Source organism: Pantherophis guttatus, chromosome 2 (genome assembly GCF_059756535.1).
Source record: "Pantherophis guttatus breed Tessera chromosome 2, ASM5975653v1, whole genome shotgun sequence".
NCBI classification, from domain to species: domain Eukaryota; kingdom Metazoa; phylum Chordata; class Lepidosauria; order Squamata; family Colubridae; genus Pantherophis; species Pantherophis guttatus.
The window spans coordinates 248,075,607-248,096,153 of NC_142064.1; the positions used below are offsets into that span (position 1 = coordinate 248,075,607).

The following is a 20,547-nucleotide window of genomic DNA, read 5'->3' on the forward strand; positions in this document are numbered from 1 at the left end:
CGGAGATCACTCGTATCTCTGGGGGTAGATTGTTCCATAGGGTAGGTGCCACCACAGAGAAGGCTCTCCTCCTGGGGGTCGCCAGTCGGCATTGTCTGGCTGACGGCCAGACAATGTCATTAGTTAGTAATGTCATTATTAGTATTTCTTCTGAAAACATCTCTAAATAGATATCCCCTCTTCAGAGGGAGAAGGAAAAGTTCTGTTTTTCTACTGCTCCTAGGAAGGAAATGGGTCTATGGCATTCTGCTTAGATGTATCCGATCTAATTTGTTTTTGTGTTTCTATTTAAACTTTTTAGTGACAAAGTAATTCTTTAGTTTGAGGTAATGCCAAACTCCATCACACAGATTTCAACTATTTTGGCCCAGATGCTTCTATATCATTCAAGTTTTTTGACTTAATGTCTTTTTCAAGGTTTTATGTCTCATCAATAGAGATATTATCATTTCAATACCTATTATATTATTATTATAATATAATATAAGGATACAGATATGCGGTATATATTAGAATTTGGCACAATACCTGAACGCAATTAATATGACTTCTGACGGAGTGATCTTTTTCCCTAACTTTTCTCTCACTTTCATTTCTTTTTCCCTTTGAAGGTGAGAATGAGACTGACAATAAAGATGCTGGAGAATCAATCAAAGTATTTAGACAAGGAGACGTAATGAAGAAACCTGCAATTCAAACAGAATTCCAAAGGCAGGAGAGAAACCTGTCAAATATCTGGAATAAGGAAAGCTCATCATCTTTGATTGTTGCTCAGATGCAGGAGTTTATTGATCAACGAGAAAAACTAAAGAAGACATATATTGGGAAAGGTGTAAGACTCTTCAAAGACACATTAGATGTAAATGAACCCTGTCCATCACAAGCCAAAGGACCAGCCAATATATGCAATGAACATGGAAACAAGACTGTTAATGAAAGGACATGCACAAGGGAGAAGACGTATAAATGCATGGAATGTGGAAAGGGTTTTACCAAAAAGAGTACCCTTATTATCCATCAAAGGATCCACACAGGGGAGAAGCCATATAAATGCATGGAATGTGGAAAGGGCTTTATCAAAACGAGTACCCTTATTATCCATCAAAGGATCCACACAGGGGAGAAGCTATATAAATGCATGGAATGTGGAAATGGCTTTAACCAAAAGAGCAACCTTATTACCCATCAAAGGATCCACACAGGGGAGAAACCATATAAATGCATGGAATGTGGAAAGGGCTTTAGCCAAAAGAGAACCCTTATTACCCATCAAAGGATTCACACAGGGGAGAAGCCATATAAACGCATGGAGTGTGAAAAGAGCTTCAGGACAAGCAATGAACTTGCATCCCATCAAAGGATCCAAACAGGGGAGAAGCCATATAAATGCAAGGAGTGTGGAAAGAGCTTCAGAACAAGCAGTAATCGTACACGCCATCAAAGGATCCACACGGGGGAGAAGCCATATCAATGCATGGAGTGTGGAAAGGACTTCAGAACAAGCAATGAACTTGCATCCCATCAAAGGATCCACACAGGAGAGAAGCCATATAAATGCATGGAGTGTGGAAAGAGCTTCAAAAGAAACAGTCATCTTAACTGCCATAGACGGATCCACACAGGGGAAAAGCCATATAAATGCTTGGAGTGTGGAAAGGACTTCATAAAAAGCAATGATCTTATATGCCATAGACGGATCCACACAGGGGAGAAGCCATATAAATGCAAGGAGTGTGGAAAGGACTTCAGAACAAGCAGTGATCTTATATGCCATAGACGGATCCACACAGGGGAGAAGCCATATAAATGCATGGAGTGTGGAAAGGACTTCAGAACAAGCAGTGAGCTTACATGCCATCGAAGGATCCACACCACAGAGAATCGATATAGATGCTTGGAGTGTGGAAAGGGCTTCAGCACACCCCATAGTCTTATTTCCCATAACGTAATTCATAGACTGGAGAATCCTCAAAACAAAGATATATTTGGGTGAGAATGTATGCTAATTATTGATTTAATGGGTTCTATGTATGGATTTACAATTTCCGGACTGAACTCTGAAAAGGGTTTTTGAATCTATTTGTATATACAGAACAATTCCTCTCTCACAAAAGGAGCCAGAAGTGCCTCAAGTGCTTGTGCAATTTTCTTTTCAGGCATTATGGCCATATTTTGCTCTTTTGTAGTGTGGTGAGGGCTAGGAAGTCCACATTTGGTTTAAATAGAATTAATTAAATATCAATGGTGTGGTTTTGTTCTAATCATGTATTATACTCATGTATTAAACTCTTTAGTTGCTTTAAAAATCTATTAACACAAGAGTTTTGGAAGGATTTGGATGGGGCATATTTCAGGATTTGAGAGGCTCATGTTGATTTGAAGCTCAATTGTCAGTAATAGTTCTGGATCAAGCTGGGCAATAAAGAGACCGAAAAGAGCAGAGAGTTTAACTCAGTTCTTTTTTAACCCCTTTTTTCTTTCCATGTACATCCTTTCTTTCACTAATTGTAAGTAAATCTCTTTTTATTTTCCTTTGCATTGGTACCTCCATATGCAGAGGATTTTCTTCAAGCCATTGGAATCTTCAGATCTTGTGGTTGGAACGTCTTTCTCTGTTTATTTGCGATCTGTGGATTGATGAATCTCAGTATCATTGCTCAGTCTGGTCCAGGTTGTTTCTTGCCTCTCAAAGGCATTTTTGGGTCATAGAGATAAGCCAGAAGGATTAAGACCTCTCACAAGCCAGAACGATCATTTAGGAGGGAAAAAAAGAATTATGCATAGCATGGATGAATAAAGGAGATGCATGGGAAGACAAGATAGAAAGTGGATAAGAGAAACAAGGAGATTACAGATAGTTCATGGGAGGACTGTAATTAAATGATCAACAAAGAAATTTATTCAGGGTTTCCTGCAGAAATTAAATCCAGAAAGCACACACAGGTAGACTGATTCAGCAGGACTGATTTAAATAAGAAACTTCTTTATATACAAGAATATATATACAATACCAACAGCAGAGAACAATTTCTTTCAACGTAGTAGAAGTTACAGGCAGAGCACAAGGTAGGAGAGAACAGTTAGTTTCATTTCAGCAGAGCAGACAAGCATCCACAGACTGCTTAGTTTAAGTTTCAATTCTCTGCACAGATGCAGAAGCTGCAGACTAAGACACGCCCTGGCTCCAGTCTGTCTCAGCTCCCAATTGGCTGACATAGTTGCTATGACTATTCATTGGCTCACCTTGTTACTATGTCTTTGCCAGTTCATGAATAATTTGACAATTTAATAGTTGAAACTGGCAGTTATATTGAGAAGCTTACTCGGGTTTCAACCAAGGGCTAAAAACTTTTCTGCAGCTTGTTCTTCTTGCCTAGTTTGTTTTTTTGTTTTTGTTTTTGGTCCTGCTGTGTAGTTTTATGTGTCTCCCAGGTTTCTTTCACCTACCTCCCTGAAGACAGAGGAGTAGCTTCTGACGGATTTCCTTTTCACCTTCGTGCAGCCTAACTTCTGTTAAGAATCATGTTGCAATTAGCTAAAAAATGGTGAGCAGGACCACCTAGTGAATGTAGGCTAAATCAGGTATGCATCAATCATGCATACATTACTATCAAAGATGACTTTTCCCTAGAATCATAAGGTCTGTTCTGTCCTCATTCAACGTTACTCTGTGTGCAGCTTGACATGCACCCAACTATCCTCCAATAAAACAGACCATCTGCATAGATCTGGATGCTTTATTAAAGGAACAGGTTGGGTGAAACTGGAAAAATAGAAATACAGGTATTCCTCAAGGTACGAACCTAATGGATCAAAAAATGTGTCAAATGAATCAGATTCAATTTTACAAATTTTTAAAATCAAATTCATTAATTGAATCAAATGGCTTGTTAAATGAATGAAGATCTCACTTCCTGCCTGTCGCTGATCGGTTGTTTCCACAGGCGATCAGCTGATTCCGGTGCAGCTGAAGGAGGAACTAAATTGGCTCCAAGCAGGCTCACAGAGCTCTCCGTTTGCAATTTAAAAAAAATCCACTTGCTGCTCATCAGCTCAGGCCTCTTCGGACAGCTGCCCAGATGGGGTTTGGTGGTAATTTACAGTACTCTCAGATTGTAGTTACTTTTTTAAAAAAAAAACTTGCCACTATAGTAATTAGCTTAAGAGTCTCCAGCCAGGCTCCCAGAGGGAGATGGGGGAGGAATTTACAGAATTCCCCCATCAGCGCAGCAGAGCTGAACTGGGGCAACAGCTCACGTGCCTTCAGAGAGGGTCCTGGGTGCCACCTCTGGCACACGTGCCATAGGTTCACCATATGGATATAGGGCAGTGACGGTGAACCTTTTTGGCTTTGCGTGCCAAAAGTCCAAGCGCGCTCGCGCTATCACGCTTGTGGGTGCCAGTGGCTGTCAATGGCATGGCCGGTGCACATGCGTGCTGAGAGAAGCTGCCCAGTGGGCATGCGTGTGCTGGGAAACAAACTTCTGGTTTCAGGTGCACGCATGCTCATCAGCCACCTAGTCTTCTGGTTACTGGCAAGCATGCATGTGGGATGATCAGCTGGTCAGTTGATCTTCTGGTTTCTGGCACAGCCCCATGCGTGAAGTCCTGCTGATCGTCGCACACGCATGTGCACCAGTAACCAGAAGACTAGCTGGCCGGTGTGCATGCGTGCGCCAGAAATCCGGAAGGGGACTAGGCACCACTGTGCATGCCAGGCAACATGCCACCTATGGGACCCGTGCCATAGGTTCACCATCACGGGCCTATACATTCTTTCTGGCAGTTGCCTATCACACTCTTGGGCAAAGCATGTGAGCCATTTCCTCCTTTCAGTGGTCCATGAAAGTACATCTATAGTATGTAGATAATAAAGTTGAAAAAAGACGAACAACATTTTTACAGAACTATAGATATGTTGAGGCTGTATGTGACAAGGAATGGCTGGAAGGGGAGAGGCCAGGCGAGGGACCCCTTGACGTGAGTGACATTGAATTGGCCACGCCCACCCAGTCACATGACCATGAAGTCACTCCTACTGTCACATGACCAAGCCACGCCCACAAAATAAGCCCGCCCACATAACAGGTAGTAAAAATTTTTAGAATGGATCCCTGGTCCATACTCAGTAACTTCAATGTGGAGAGCTCTAATGGTCATACAGGTGAATAAGGCTGCCCACCTCTTACTGTTTGCATGAAAAACCTCTAGTGTGACGCATGATCACAGGCCAGGAGCCAAAGACATCAAGGCCAACGTTAGTGAAAGGAGAATTTGTACTGAGTTTGTCGGCTGGTAGATCAGCCATCTTTTGTGTTTGTAATCTACCATGGAGCTTGCGACAAGAAATACACCTGGAGATTACCTACTCACACATCTTTTAGCTCCAACTATCCACAAACCAGCAGTTCTTATAACTCCGTGATGGCAAGCCTATGGCACTTCTCCAAATTCTAAAGGAAATGGAGTCTGGCTTCCCAGCGTGCACTTGATTTGAGAGTGCAGGCTGATGGTTAAATGGGTAGGATCAGCTTCAAACAATATACTTGGGGCATGTTTGTCTCTCTGGCCACTAGATGGGGCTAGAGCATTGGTGGGTTGTCCCCATTTCGGACCGGTTCTATAGAACTGGTAATAAAACCGGAGGGAGGCTCCGCCCACCGACCCCGACATCATCAGAATGCTTCTGTGTGGCCCCGTTGCGAACCGGTAGTAGAGGTAAGTAGAATCCACCCCTGGGCTAGAGGGCAACAACAGTATATAAAGAGAGTATGTTAGGGCATGTTTGTCCCTCCGGCCACTAGAAGGGGCTAGAGAGCCACCATAGTATATAAAGTTATATGTAAGAAGAAATCAAACCCACATTATCCCAAATAAAATATTAACCATAAGAAAAAAAGCCCTTAGAAATATTATCCATAAAGAAAAGCCTCAGAAAAGCCAAAAGACCAATGCGCTAATAAAAACCGTCTGAAGCTCAATCCACATTCCAGCCAGATGCCTAAAGAAAACGTTGTAACAAGAAGCTAGCTGCTAAGGGATGCAGGCACTTAAGGAGATAAGGAGCTTATTGAAAGAGCAATCCAATTATCTAGATGGCTCCATTCATAAGCAAAGCAAATGCTGCCTGCAGAAGTCCACTCATGACAGGATATTTCAAAACCCCTTACAGCAATTTTGACAGCTAACAAAAGCAGAGTGATAGGATTAGAGCAAGCAGTCCCTCACCCTAAAATCTAACACAGGACAGAGCCATCAGCCACAATAAGAATTACCTAACTCCCTTTCAGAACACAAAGCCCATATTGCATAAATCCCAAACTTCAAAGTTACAGAATCATATAAGAACCCTTCCACTCACCCAGCTTGTTGGTCAGCTGCCCCAGAACTGCATGCTGTGTACATCCAGATACAATCATTTGCGTATTGGGAGTGGAGACCTCCAGATCCCATGTTTCCCTACCACCCAGTTCAATGATGCTAACAGGCAGAGGGGAAAGCAGAACTCCAGACGAGGAATAAATTCAGGTCCCAGAAAAGAAAAGTGGGGGGGAACTGTATAGTCTTTTCTTCGGAAAAGCTCCTTGATTTGGTTGACCTGTTTGTGTTCAGGGCATGTTGTGTGAACTTGCATGGCTGAGTGTAGGAAGAAAGAGAAATGGAGAGTCCTAAAATAGGGTAAGTTGACTGGCATTTCATTTGATGTGGACTAAATTGTCATTATTGTTAAATACAATGAATATTCTAGGTGGAATCATCAATTTACCATCTCAGAAAAGTCCTTCTATGGGGATGAGTGTTGTTGAATGGTTGTTGAGGGATTAATGGCTTGTTCTTGTATTCCCCTGAATACAAGAAAAAGCATTGAAAAGGATGTTCACTAACTAGATTATTATTTCCCTGTCCTTCAGGAAATCGGCTGATGTACATATTGTAGGTAGCGCTCGACTGAGCCCAAAATTTTTGTTGCTAAGTCTCCCTCACAAGGAAGGGTAGGAAGAAGTTGACTTATCTATATGGAAGAGCTGAAATAGTGGTCAACATTCCAACTCACACAAGACGATTTGTATTCTCCCTTTCCTTTGGAAAATCAAGCTGAGGTACATTGTACTGTCACCTTTCCTTTTATCTCTTTTTTTGTTGTTGTTGACTTATTCCTTCCTTCCTCAGCAACAGATTTAAATGAGATTCTTGTTAGGAATTTTTCCCCCTAATACCAGTACTTTAAATACAATGCTATTTACTACAGTAGAACAATGCCAAAAGCTTCTCAATCAAGGAGCCCCTTCCTGGCCCCACATGGGAAATGCACCATTTCTCCGCTCTTTGCAGGAGCACCTTCCGTGCACAGAAAATCCACCAGGGGGGGCACTTCAGCTTTTGGCCCCTGTTACAATTTAGGAAGGAAGTGACATCTTTCAGTTTTTGCCTTTCTAGGATACTGACTCTCACTCTCTTACTTTAACCCTTTGAGCTTTGCAGGAGGTTAAAAAGGCAGCCAGAAAGTCTGAAGGATCCAGAAGTGGAAAAGGTAGGTAGAGGTGTGTGTGCGTGTTGCCTAGTCCTCATCTAGGTTCAGTTTTTTGAGTTTTGGGAGTGGGAGACTCCCCGACCACCCTTTTCAATGATTCTAACAGGCAGAGGGGAAAGCGGAGCTCCAGAGGAGGAATATATTCTGGTCCCAGATCAGACAGGGGGAGGGGGGGACTGGATAGTCTTTTCTGCCCCATTTCTTCGGAACAGCTCCTGCATAGGGGGAGGTGGGTGAGCTTGCATGGCAAAGACTGAGCAGGAAATCAGAAAGGATTAGCAAGGAACAGATGCAAAAGATTATGCCTGCATTCCCATTATGGGCTGGATGACACTGTTGGAAGAAATATCCTTCTGGGTTCTGCTCCAAATGGGAAAAAAGACACTGGAAACATGGAGACTGCTTGGAAAGATGGTTTAAGGGTGGACAGGATCACATGGCTTGCGTTCCTGAACAGAAAAAGGGCAGATACAGTGAGTCCCTGGGTTTTTATGCTCTCCCTGGCTTTGAACTTCCTGGGGCCCCGAAAGAGTATCCTGATTGGTTGTCAGAGGTACACAACTTTCCTTGCACTAATTTAGAATTGTGTTATAGGACAGAGAAAGAACAGCAAGCCTTCCTTTAGCAAGTGGGAGAACTGGAAAAGGCCCTTCCGGTGCCGAGTCTGGAATCCACGGGGAGTTCTGGGCAAGAACTGGGCAGAAGATGCTGGAAGAAGGAACCATCGTTTCACAAGTTCACGCCTGGAACTTCAGGAGCTTCCAATATCAGGAGGATGAAGGTCCCCGAAGCCTTTGCAGCCAACTCCACTACTTTTGTAGTCAATGGTTGAGACCAGAAAAGCACACGAAAGCGCAGATGCTGGACCTGGTGGTTCTGGAGCAGTTCCTGGCCCTTCTGCCCCTGCAGATGGAGAGCTGGGTGCGGGAGTGTGGAGCAGAGACCAGCTCTCAGGCGGTGGCCCTGGTGGAAGGCTTCCTCCTGAGCCAGGCGGAGGAGAAGAAGGAGCAGGTTGAGTTGCAGGTGAGAGGACTTCCTCTTGGGACTCCAGAAAAAATTGAATATAATAAACAAGAAGTTCACATTTTTTGTATCCTTTTCATAGTTTTATTAAGCTTATCAAAATATAAAATACAAAAAAATGAAAATAGTAGGAAATGGTGGGTGGGAAGGGAAGGGAAAGAAGTGTAGGGGAAAGGGGGGAAAAAAAGAAAACCATTGACTTTTTTTTTAAGAAAAAAAGTTTTTATTTTATGATCAAACAAATGTACAATATAGTCAATCATTCAATATATCAAAATACATCTTATCATTTAATGTAACACTTTTGCTTATCTGTTAATATATTTATCTATCTCTAAACCCAACCTTCAACCCCCCCTCCCCACCCCCGACTTCCCAGAGCAAAAACAGGGTATAAGATATACGAAACATACGCCAAAATATGCTAACTTACTGCAAGATTTATAACTCCCTAGACCCCTTAACTCCCCTTTTACAAATTATTCATCAACCTCCATTTTATAAGCTCAAAATAACATATAGTCCATTAACCCTTAGGGTTTTAAAAACATTAACAAGCACTAATAAATCATTCAAACCCTAAAAATCTCTTAATACATCTGTAAAGTATTCTTAATTCATTTACTTAATCATTTTACTCTTCCTCCTACTTTTATTCTCAAGATTCAAATATTTTAAAATCTTAATACAACAATAATTAGACCTTAAAAAAAACTAATCTTCCATTCTTCCTTTCTTTCTGTATTTTTTCCAGTCTTTCTTCCTCCCTCCTACTTTTATTTTGAAGAGGTTTTGAATTTTGATTTGAGCTTGATGTATCTTTAAAACTCGTTCCTTTCTTAGAACTGTTTCCTCTGATTTAGAGCCCCCATATCGACTCTTCTTGCTTATATAATCAATCAGTTCATTCCTTCGTCTGTAGAACCAGAAATTCTCTCGATAAGATTTATCAGTTTGCAAAGAAGAGTCTAGTTGTTGCTTTTCGATTAATTGTGATTAATTGTGTGAAAGCCTCTGCCAAATCTTCTTTGTCCTCCAAAATCTCATTAGACTGGCCAATTTATGCTTCTGTCTGCTCCAGATTATATTTTTGAAAAGTTCTGTCAATTAATTCCAAAAGAGCAGGAATAAGAAAGTTTGAAAGTTCTTGAGAGCCAGCCAGTTCCACCTTCTCTGTTTTGGTCATAATGTCTCCTGCATTGTCATTGTGCTTTCCTTCAAAAGCATCTTTAATTGCTTTTATATCCTTCACCAGTTCTTTAAATTTCCCTTCCATAATTGCTGTTTGGTTATTCATAGCTGCAGTTTGGTTATTCATGGCTTCCTTTATAAATTCTGTAAGTTCTCTAAAAGAATCCTCCTGGCTCTGTTTATCAAGCAAAATAGTCTTTTCTCCACCCAGCTCTCAAATCCCAGCAGCTTTAATCCAGTCTCTGAGCGCAGATCTGTTAACAAGCACTTTCATTTTTAACTTTCACTTTTACGCCCGCAACAAAGACGCCATTTCCACCTCCAGCTCAGAAAAATCAAGTAGAAACAATATATCCTCGGAGTTAAGCATGATACTTGCAAAGGCTTGTTCTCCTGTTTCCATTCTGTCTGCTTTTGAATTCAATTAATCTTCTTTTTGACAGCAGGGTTGGTCGCGATGTCTGGCTCTGTTTAAAACAGAGTCGTCCCGGATCCGGAGCTTCAGTGGGCTGACCGAGGAGCTCTCACCCTCCAAGCCCCTAGAGTTGTTCCAGGGGCTTATGGGGAGCTCTACCTCACCCACCAGCTCTCCTCTCCTTCTTCTCCCGAAGGAGAAGTTTTCAAGCCGTCTGACAGCTGATTAGCGCTGTCAGAACGGCTCCAACGGAGTCGCGGGGCTGGCGGTCCGAAAAGACCGTCCACGACACCGGCGGTGCCAACCGGAAGTCCAATATTCTCTCTTCTGTTGAGTTAATCCAATCACTAATTGCTGAAAGGGCAGCTGCCTCATAATACAATCTTAAATTGGGCATTTTGAGACCTCCTCTCTCACGTATATCTTGCATTATTTTTTGCTTTATTCTCGGTCTCTTTCCTGCCCAAACAAAGTTACTGATACCCTTCTGCCATTCCTTCAAATTTGCATCTTTTTTAAGTATTGGTATCATTTGAACAAGAAATAAAAACTTTGGTAAAACATTCATTTTTACTGCTGCTATTGTTCCCAACAAAGACAGTTGTAGTTTTTTCCAGTTTTCCATCTCTTTCTGTATTTTTTGCCACAACGATTCGTAATTATACTTGTATAATTTTACATTTGAAGTCACAATATAAACCCCTAAATATTTAACCTTCTTTACTATTTCAAATCCTGTTACTCTTTTTGATTTATAGTCATATTTTTAGTCATTATCTTTGTTTTCCCTGCATTTATTTTAAATCCAGATACTTGTCCATATTGATTAATTATATCCATTAAACCTATAACCGATTGCACTGGTTGGGTTAAAGTAACAACCAAGTCATCTGCAAATGCTCGTAATCTATAATCATAATGCCTAATTTTAATTCCCTTTATTTTATCCGAACCATGTATTTTATTCAGCAAAAATTCCAAAGTCAAAATAAACAGTAATGGAGACAAGGGACATCCTTGTCTTGTTCCTTTTTCAATATTAAAAGTTTCTGTTAAACTACCATTAATTATTATTTGTGCTGTTTGTTTCTGGTATATTGCCTTAATAGATTGTGTAAAATACTCTCCAAACTGCATCTTTTCTATTATTTTCAATAAAAAATTCCAATTCAATCAATCAAATGCCTTCTCCGCATCCAAAAATATAAGCGCCTCAGGGACTTGGTTGTTCTTCCCCAAATATTCCAATATGTTAACTATTTGCCTTACGTTACTTTTCATTTGTCTCCCATTTATAAAATCAGTTTGATCATTATGAATCGTTTGTTGCATAACTAGCATTAACCTATTTGCTAATATTTTAGCAAAAATCTTGTAATCTGTATCTAAAAGTGATATAGGCCTATAGTTCTTTGGCTGACTATGGTCTTGATCCTCTTTTGGAATTAAAGAAATAAATGCTGTTCTCCAAGATGAGGGTACATCTCCTCCAGATTGTATTTTAATAAATAATTCCTTAAGTGGTTCCACCATTTCTAACTGCAAATTTTTATAATAAACAGTTGTCAATCCATCTGTCCCAGGAGCTTTACCCACTTTCAACTGTTTAATTGCTAAGACAATTTCTTCCGAGGTTATTGGTTGATTCAAACCTTCCCTTTGCTCTTCTGTAACTATAGAAATGTTCTCCTTCTGTAGATATCTATCTATATCTATACCTTGAATTTTATCACTAGCATACAACCTCATGTAAAATTCTAAAAATGCTTTTTTAATCATGTTTTGCTGATACACCTCTTTACCTTTATATTCTATTTTCTCTATAGTACGTAGCTTTTGTTTTTTCCTTAACAAATATGCTAACCATCTACCTGGTTTGTTAGCATTATAGAAAGTATTATGTTTAGTATATTGCAGACTAATTGCAGCCTGATCTGCCATCAACATATTAAATTGCCCTCACAATAAATTAATTGCTTCTTTTGTTTTCTTATCTGCTGGGTTCAATGTTAATACTTGCTCTCTCTTTTTTATTTCCTCTTCTAAATCAATCCGTTTTTTTTCCTGTCTACGTCTGTGTTTATTATTCAAATATATTAAAATACCTCTCATATATGCTTTGCTTGCATCCCATACCACTTCCATAGATGTACCTTTATACATATTCATAACAAAAAATTCTTTCAAAAATTTTTTACATTCTTTCACATTTTCCTCATATCTTAAATTTTCATTTAACCTCCAGGATCTCCTGGGTCCCTTTTCATGTTCCAGTTCCATCCAAACCGGGCTATGATCTGTTAATGTTCTTGGACATATCTTCGTCTTTTTCACCCTAGAAAGAAAATCATTAGTAATTAATATAAAGTCAATCCTAGAAAGGGATTGGTGTCTATCAGAAAAAAAGTAAAGTCTTTTTCTTCAACATTCCGTTCTCGCCAGATATTTCTCAACTCCATATCTTCCATCATATCAAAGAAAGATTTAGGTAATCTAGCGCGCATTTGAATATTTTGCGAAGGTCCTTTTTTGTCTTTTTTAGTATCCAAAACTCCATTCCAATCACCCAATAATATACACGATTTGTAATCCCATTGTATTAGTTTGGTATGTAAAAGCTTGTAAAATTTTTCTTGTTGTTGGTTAGGTGCATATACTCCAATTAAAAGTATTTTTCCCCCTCTATTAAAATTTCAATTGCTATATATCTTCCTTGATCATTTGCTTCAATTAGTCTAGCTATTAAGTCTTTTTTTAAGTATATAACTATGCCATTTTTCTTTTCTGGTGCAGATGCTACAAAATGTGTTCCCAATCTTGCATTTATCAAATAGTTTTGATCTTTCATTCTAATATGTGCCTCTTGCAAACAAATTACTTCATTTTTGTACTGTTTCAGATAATGAAATATTTTCCTCCTCTTTTGCGGTGAATTTAAACCATTGACATTCCAACTTAAAAATCTAGTTGCCATTCTTGGCACCTTGAAGCTTTTGGAGCATCAGCTGAAAATCTTCCTGCATTTTCCTCTTCGACCTTGCTTCTCCCACTGCTTCTGTTTTTGTGATTTCTTGAGTTTTTGTCTGAATTTGATCCACCTTTAATTCTTCTCTGCACTTAGTTGCCACTCGGGTCTGTCTCTGATCCTTTAGTTCCTCTATTTTTTCCAATAACACCGGAGCTTGAACAGTGCCCAAGAGTTGTATTAAGTCTTCTTGAGTAATCAAAACCCCTCCTTGGGCCTGGGCCTGCATTTCTTCTTTCTCGCCCTTTCTTGCTTCCTCTGCTTCCTTCTTCTAGCTTCTGGGGACGGTGGGCATCCAACCTTTAATACATTTGTGTAAAAGTCTCTTGCCTTCCAAACTGTATTGAGACGATATCTTTCTCCTGAGTAATTCACCACTAATCCAACTGGAACCTCCCATCTGTACTGTATCTGGCGATTTCTAAGTTCTTCCACCAAAAAAGCATAGTTCTTTCTGGTTCTCAGCATTTTGGGGGGAATTTTTTTCAATATTAAAACCTCCTGCCCTACCACTTGAAATTTATTTTTGTAGGAAGCTTGTAAAATTTCATTTTGTATCCTCCTTGTTGTAAAGTAGATTACAATATCTCTTGGTAAATGTTTCTGTCTGGCAACCCATGAGTTAACACGATAAATTTTGTCAATTTGCCATTCAAGATCTGCCTTTTGTTCTCCAATTATCTGTGCAAAGGCTTCTGCAAAGATCTCTCGCAAATTCTCTTGATTATTTTCCATTGCCCTATATTGTATCATTGTCACTTCTAAGTCTGCCCTCTCCATCTTTGTCTGGACCTCGCCCATTTTATTTCCCAAATTCACATTGGATTGATTAATTTCTTCCACTCTTTCATCCAGCCCTTCAATATGGCTTGCCAGACCCTGAAATGCAAAAACAATATCTTCTCTGATTTCCTTATTTCGAATTTGAATTACCTCTTTAATTTCTGCCATCTCTTCAGCCACATCCCACATTTTTTTCTTCAAAGGCAGAAGTAATTTTTTCCTCTAAAACAGAGGCTTGTGTCTTTAAAGCTTCCTGCAAAGCTTCCAGTGTTAATATTTGTGGTTCCATTGGAGCTGACAAAGATTGCAATTTAGATAGTTGGGCTGGTGATCCCCCAGCACTTTTAGCCGCAACAGTTTTTATTTGCCTTGAAGCCATTTTCTAATTTTCAATTTTAATTTTAAACTTTTGCAACAGCCAAAACAATAAGTCCACTAAATCAAGTTAATTTCCAGTCCTCGGTAAATTTTTTGATTCATCTAAAGTCAATTTTAAATCTTCATTCTTTTAAAGTAAAATCCAATACTTTTGAACAGGGGCTGTCAGCACTAGATGATACTTTGCTCTTAACTTTCACTTTCATGCCAAACTAAAGCTCCGGCGCCATTTCCTTTCTCTTTCTTCCCTTAATAATCCAGAAGGAAGTATATAATACACATTCAGAGTTAAAGTTTGGTACTTGCAATTATGACCACTCCTGCCTTTGCTCTGCCTGCTTTTGTATCCAGTATTTTGAAAGATTGTTGCAGGGGTGGTCGAGGAGTCTTGTTCTGCTTAAAGCAGATGTCTTCTTACCAGCCTTTCCTGGCATTCATACTATGTGGAGAAGCTTCACTAATCTTTGTGTAGTTCCCTTATCCATTCTAGAAGAAAGATTTTGCACAGGGATTTCTTTCTTCCTTCCCAGCCTAATTGATCGACACCGAGTGATTTGCAGTGGTGTTCACTGGAAAAGAAACCACTTCATGATGTGTGATGTCCATTAATTCTTTTCTCCTACTTCAAGCCCTTCGCAATGGAGATCAGAGATCCTGAGAGAAAGAGGCATCCGTCAAATCTCCCTGAAGAACTGTTTTTCAGGGGAATCCCTCAGGGAGATCCAATTCAGGACACCTCAGGAGGTAATATAAGGTCCTTCCACTCCTTTGATCAATCTTAACTTTCTCATCTTCTCGGTGTCCTCTCCTCTATAGTATTCCTCCTCCCATTTTACTCATGATGCTTTTTGAAATTCTGTCTCCCTCACAGGGAAGAATAGAAGGAAGTTGACTCTTTGTTTTGGGGAAGCAGAAACCAGGATTGAACCTCCAACTCGGGTAAGAGAAGAACATTCATTTACTAGATTTTTATTTTCCATTTCCCTCAGGAAATCAGAGGATGTGGACCAGGGGTGGGTTCTACTTATCTTTAGTACCGGTTCTCACCCACCTCTCCATGAGGCCTCTCAGGGAACACTGCATGCAAATCAAAAGAAAGCGCTGCAAGTCCAGGTGTCCTTTCCATTTGTTCCCCTCGCCTCTCTCTCTTGCCCCCCCCTCTAGCAACAACTAGAGGTGTGGGGGTAAGTGGGGAAGGCATGTGATCTGGCCTACAGCTGCGGGCAAACAAGGACAGGCAGAGTGGCAGAGGGTTCACATGGCCCATCTGGTAGGCCAGATTGCGGACCTCCCCCACCCCACCTGCGCCTCTGCCAGTGCCGCTGCAATGAGGCAAAGCAAGTTGTGGGGTGGGGGATGGCGCCAAGGCGTAGCCCCTGCATTCTCAGCCCTCGCCGTCCAGCCTGTTCCTCCAGTTCCAGCGCACACTCCACACAAGCAAAGACAGTTGGTGGGACAGATCACATGCCTTCCCCCACCCCCTGTGCTGACTGCAGTTGCTTCCAGACACCATCTGGCCCCTCCATGCCCACTGCCCCACCCTTGCATGCTTTTTGTTCTGTCCATTTTGTCATCTGAACCACGGATTCCTACTAAGCATAGCTATTTCCCTTAGTGTATATGTTTGCTTTGGGAATTTCTAAATAATAGGAAAGATGCTGTTCTGTACTTTTTTCCCCTTTCAGGAGAGTCTTGTGTCCTTTGAGGAGGTGGCTGTTGATTTCTCCGAGGAGGAGTGGTCTCAGCTGGATCCTCACCAAAGAGCTCTGCATTGGGAAGTCATGCTGGAGAATTATAAGAACGTGGTCTCTCTTGGTAAGGGTTTCCTACTCTCCAGTCAGAGAGTTCAGGAAGACATTTTGTAGTTAGATGCCATTAGTTAGTTCTTCTGAAAACATCTCGAAATAGATATCCCCTCTTCAGAGGGAGAAGGAAAAGTTCTGTTTTTCTACTGCTCCTAGGAAGGAAATGGGTCTATGGCATTCTGCTTAGATATATCCAGTCCAATTTATTTTTGTGTTTCTATTTAAACTTTTTAGTGACAAAGTAATTCTTTAGTTTGAGGTAATGCCAAACTCCATCACACAGATTTCAACTATTTTGGCCCAGATGCTTCTATATCATTCAAGTTTTTTGACTTAATGTCTTTTTCAAGGTTTTATGTCTCATCAATAGAGATATTATCATTTCAATACCTATTATATTATTATTATAATATAATATAAGGATACAGACATGCGGTATATATTAGAATTTGGCACAATACCTGAAGGCAATCAATATGACTTCTGACAGAGTGATCTTTTTCCCTAACCTTTCTCTCACTTTCATTTCTTTTTCCCTTTGAAGGTGAGAATGACAATAAAGACTCTGGAGAACCAATCAAAGTCTTTAGACAAGGAGACGTAATGGAGAAACCTGCAATTCAAACAGAATTCCAAAGGCAGGAGAGAAATCTGTCAAATAACTGGAATAAGGAAAGTTCACCTTCAATTGTTGCTCAGATGCAGGACTTTATTGATGAACGACGAAAACTAAAGAAACAATATATTGGGAAAGGTGTAAGACTCTTCAAAGACACATTAGATGTAAATGGACCCTGTCCATCTCAAGCCAAAGAACCAGCCAATATATGGAAAGATGAAGGAAAAAATTACAGTTGGATATCCACACTTTCTCAAGAAAAAGGATCTCTTGAATCACAGAAAAGTTTCCACATTGGAGAGAAGTCAAATATAAGTAATGAACATAGAAACAGGATTGTTAATAAAAGGACATGCATAAGAGAGAAGCCATATAAATGCATGGAGTGTGGAAAGGGTTTTAGCAAAAAGAGTACCCTTATTGCCCATCAAAGGATCCACACAGGGGAGAAGCCATATAAATGCATGGAGTGTGGAAAGAGTTTTAGCGAAAAGAGTACCCTTATTATCCATCAAAGGATCCACACAGGGGAGAAGCCATATAAATGCATGGAGTGTGGAAAGGGCTTCAGAACAAGCAATGAACTTGCATCCCATCAAAGGATCCACACAGGGGAAAAGCCATATAAATGCATGGAGTGTGGAAAGGGCTTCAGAACAAGCAATCAACTTGCATCCCATCAAAAGATCCACACAGGGGAAAGGCCATATAAATGCATGGAGTGTGGAAAGGGCTTCAGAACAAGCAGTGAACTTGCATCCCATCAAAAGATCCACACAGGGGAAAAGCCATATAAATGCATGGAGTGTGGAAAGGACTTCAAAAGAAGCAATGAACTTGCATGCCATCAAAAGATCCACACAGGGGAGAAGCCATATAAATGCATGGAGTGTGGAAAGGGCTTCAGAAGAAACAGTTATCTTAAATGCCATCAAAGGATCCACACAGGGGAGAAGCCATATAAATGCATGGAGTGTGGAAAGGACTTCAGAACAAGCAGTTACCTTACATTCCATCAAAGGATCCATACAGGGGAGAAGCCCTATAAATGCATGGAGTGTGGAAAGGACTTCAGTACAAGCAGTTACCTTACATGCCATCAAAGGATCCATACAGGGGAGAAGCCCTATAAATGCATGGAGTGTGGAAAGGGCCTCAGAACAAGCAATGAACTTGCATCCCATCGAAAGATGCACACAGGGGAAAAGCCATATAAATGCATGGAGTGTGAAAAGGGCTTCAGAACAAGCAATGAACTTGCATCCCATCAAAAGATCCACACAGGGGAGAAGCCCTATAAATGCATGGAGTGTGGAAAGGACTTCAAAAGAAGCAATGAACTTGCATCCCATCAAATGATCCACACAGGGGAGAAGCCATATAAATGCATGGAGTGTGGAAAGGACTTCAAAAGAAGCAATGAACTTACATGCCATCAAAGGATCCATACAGGGGAGAAGCCCTATAAATGCATGGAGTGTGGAAAGAGCTTCAGAATAAGCAGAAAACTTAGACGCCATAAAAGGATCCATACAAGCGAGAAGCCACATAAATGTATGTAGTGCTTCAGCACACCCATAGTCTTATTTCTCATAGCATCATTCATAGACTGGAGAATCCCCAAAATAAGATACATTTGGATGAGAATCTATGCTAATTATTGATTTAATGGGTTCTATGTATGGGTTTCCGATTTACAGAGTGAACTCTGAAAAGGGGTTTTTCTGTGATTCACCCTCCTGACAGCCGTAGAGAGATGAATTTAGTAATGAAAATAAAAACAATGAGCATGTGTCATTATAATTATTATTTATACTTCTTTGAATGTAGCTGTATAGAAAGTATATAGGAATGTTAAACTGGTGGCTCATGGGCCAGTTGTGTCACATGCACATACCCCAGCTCCACGAATGGGGAAACCGTCGCAATGCGTCACGTGATGGCAATGTCACGCGGGAAATTTGAAACCCGTGGTGTATAGATTCATTTTATTTTATTGTTTAGAAATGAGCTTCCTGTTCCCCAACTGCCATCATTCCCCCAGTTAGTCATAGCTCTCAGAGGGATGCGAAGACATCTAACAGATGCTGTTTCTCTAAGCCCAAAAGGAAAATATCAAAAAAATAATCAAATTGCACCCATGGTATAGAACTGGGATCCTCAAAAGTAATTAAATTTGCATCCTCGGTGTAGAACTGAGACCTGAGTCAGCCGGTATCTATGCAGAAACATTGAACATTATTCAGTCAAAGGCCTCATGATATGAGGGAATTGTCACATGGAGATCAATGAACAGCTTGTGGGAAGAACTGAAAGGATGAACAATTCCTCTCTCACAAAAGGAGCCAGAAGTGCCCAAGTGCTTGTGTAAATTTCTTTTCAAGCATTATGGCCATATTTTGCTCTTCTGTAGAGTGGTGAGGGCTAGGAAGTCCACCTTTGATTTAAATAAGATTAATTAAATATCAATGGTGTGGTTTTGTTCTAGTCATGTATTATACTCATCTATTAAACTCTTAGTTGCTTTAAAAATGTATTAACACAGGATTTTTGGAAGGATTTGGAGGGGGCATATTTCAGGATTTGAGAGGCTCATGTTGGTTTGAAGCTCAATTGTCAGTAATAGTTCTGGATCAAGCTGAACAATAAAGAGACCGAAAAGAGCAGAGAGGTTAACTCAGTTTTTTAAACCCCTTTTTTCTTTCCATGTACACCCTTTCTTTCACTAATTGTAGCTAAATCTCTTTTTTTCTCCTTCCTTTGTCACCTTCATATGAAGAGGAATCTCTTCAAAACATTGGAATCTTCAGGTCTTGTGGTTGGAACGTTTTTCTCTGTTTATTTTGTAGATCATGAATGAATCCCAGTATCATTGCTCAGGCTGGTCCAGGTTCTTTCTTGCCCCCCAAAGGCATTTTTGGGTCATAGAGGTAAGCCAGAAGGGATAAGACCTGTCACAAGCCAGAACGATCATGTAGAAAGAAAAAGAATTATGCGTAGCATGGGTGAATAAAGGAGATGCGTGGGAAGACAAGATAGAAAGTGGATAAGAGAAACAAGGAGATTACAGATAGTTCATGGGAGGACTGTAATTAAATGATCATCAAATAAATTTATATCAGGGTTTCCTGCAGAAATTAAATCCAGAAAGCACGCACAGACTGATTCAGCAGGATTGATTTAAATAAGAAACTTCTTTATATACAAGAATATATATACAATACCAACAGCAGAGAACAATTTCTTTCAACGTAGTAGAAGTTACAGGCAGAGCACAAGGCAGGAGAGAACAGTTACTTTCATTTCAGCAGAGCAGACAAGCATGCACAGACTGCTTAGTTTCAGATTCAGTTCTCTGCACAGATGCAGAAGCTGCAGACTAAGACACGCCCTGGCTCCAGTCTGTCTCAGCTCCGAATTGGCTGACTTAGTTGCTATGCCTATTCATTGGCTCACCTTGTTACCATGTCTCTGAATCATGCATACATCACTATCAAAGATGCTAGAATCATAAGGTCTGTTCTGTCCTCATTCAACATTACTCTGTGTGCAGCTTGACATGCACCCACCTATCCTCCAATAAAACAGACCGTCTGCATAGATCTGGATGCTTTACTAAAGGAATAGGACGGGTGAAACTGGAAAAATAGAAACACAGGTATTCCTCAAGGTACGAACCTAATGGATCAAAAAATGTGTCAAATGAATCAGATTCAATTTTACAAATTTTTACAATCAAATTCATTAATTGAATCAAATGGCTTGTTAAATGAATGA

At 40.3% G+C, this 20,547-nt stretch overlaps 1 protein-coding gene across 1 annotated transcript in view; it reads left to right on the forward strand.

Annotated features, from left to right (window-relative positions):
* Positions 1 to 20,547, forward strand: part of LOC117673942 (uncharacterized) — an 85,774-nt gene that overhangs the window by 7,658 nt on the left and 57,569 nt on the right. The window contains 9 exon segments of the mRNA XM_087885173.1: positions 612 to 1,991; positions 7,475 to 7,531; positions 7,793 to 8,004; positions 8,126 to 8,554; positions 14,976 to 15,090; positions 15,218 to 15,285; positions 16,032 to 16,161; positions 16,696 to 17,323; positions 19,789 to 19,792. Coding sequence (XP_087741299.1) covers positions 612 to 1,991; positions 7,475 to 7,531; positions 7,793 to 8,004; positions 8,126 to 8,554; positions 14,976 to 15,090; positions 15,218 to 15,285; positions 16,032 to 16,161; positions 16,696 to 17,323; positions 19,789 to 19,792 — 3,023 coding nt within the window.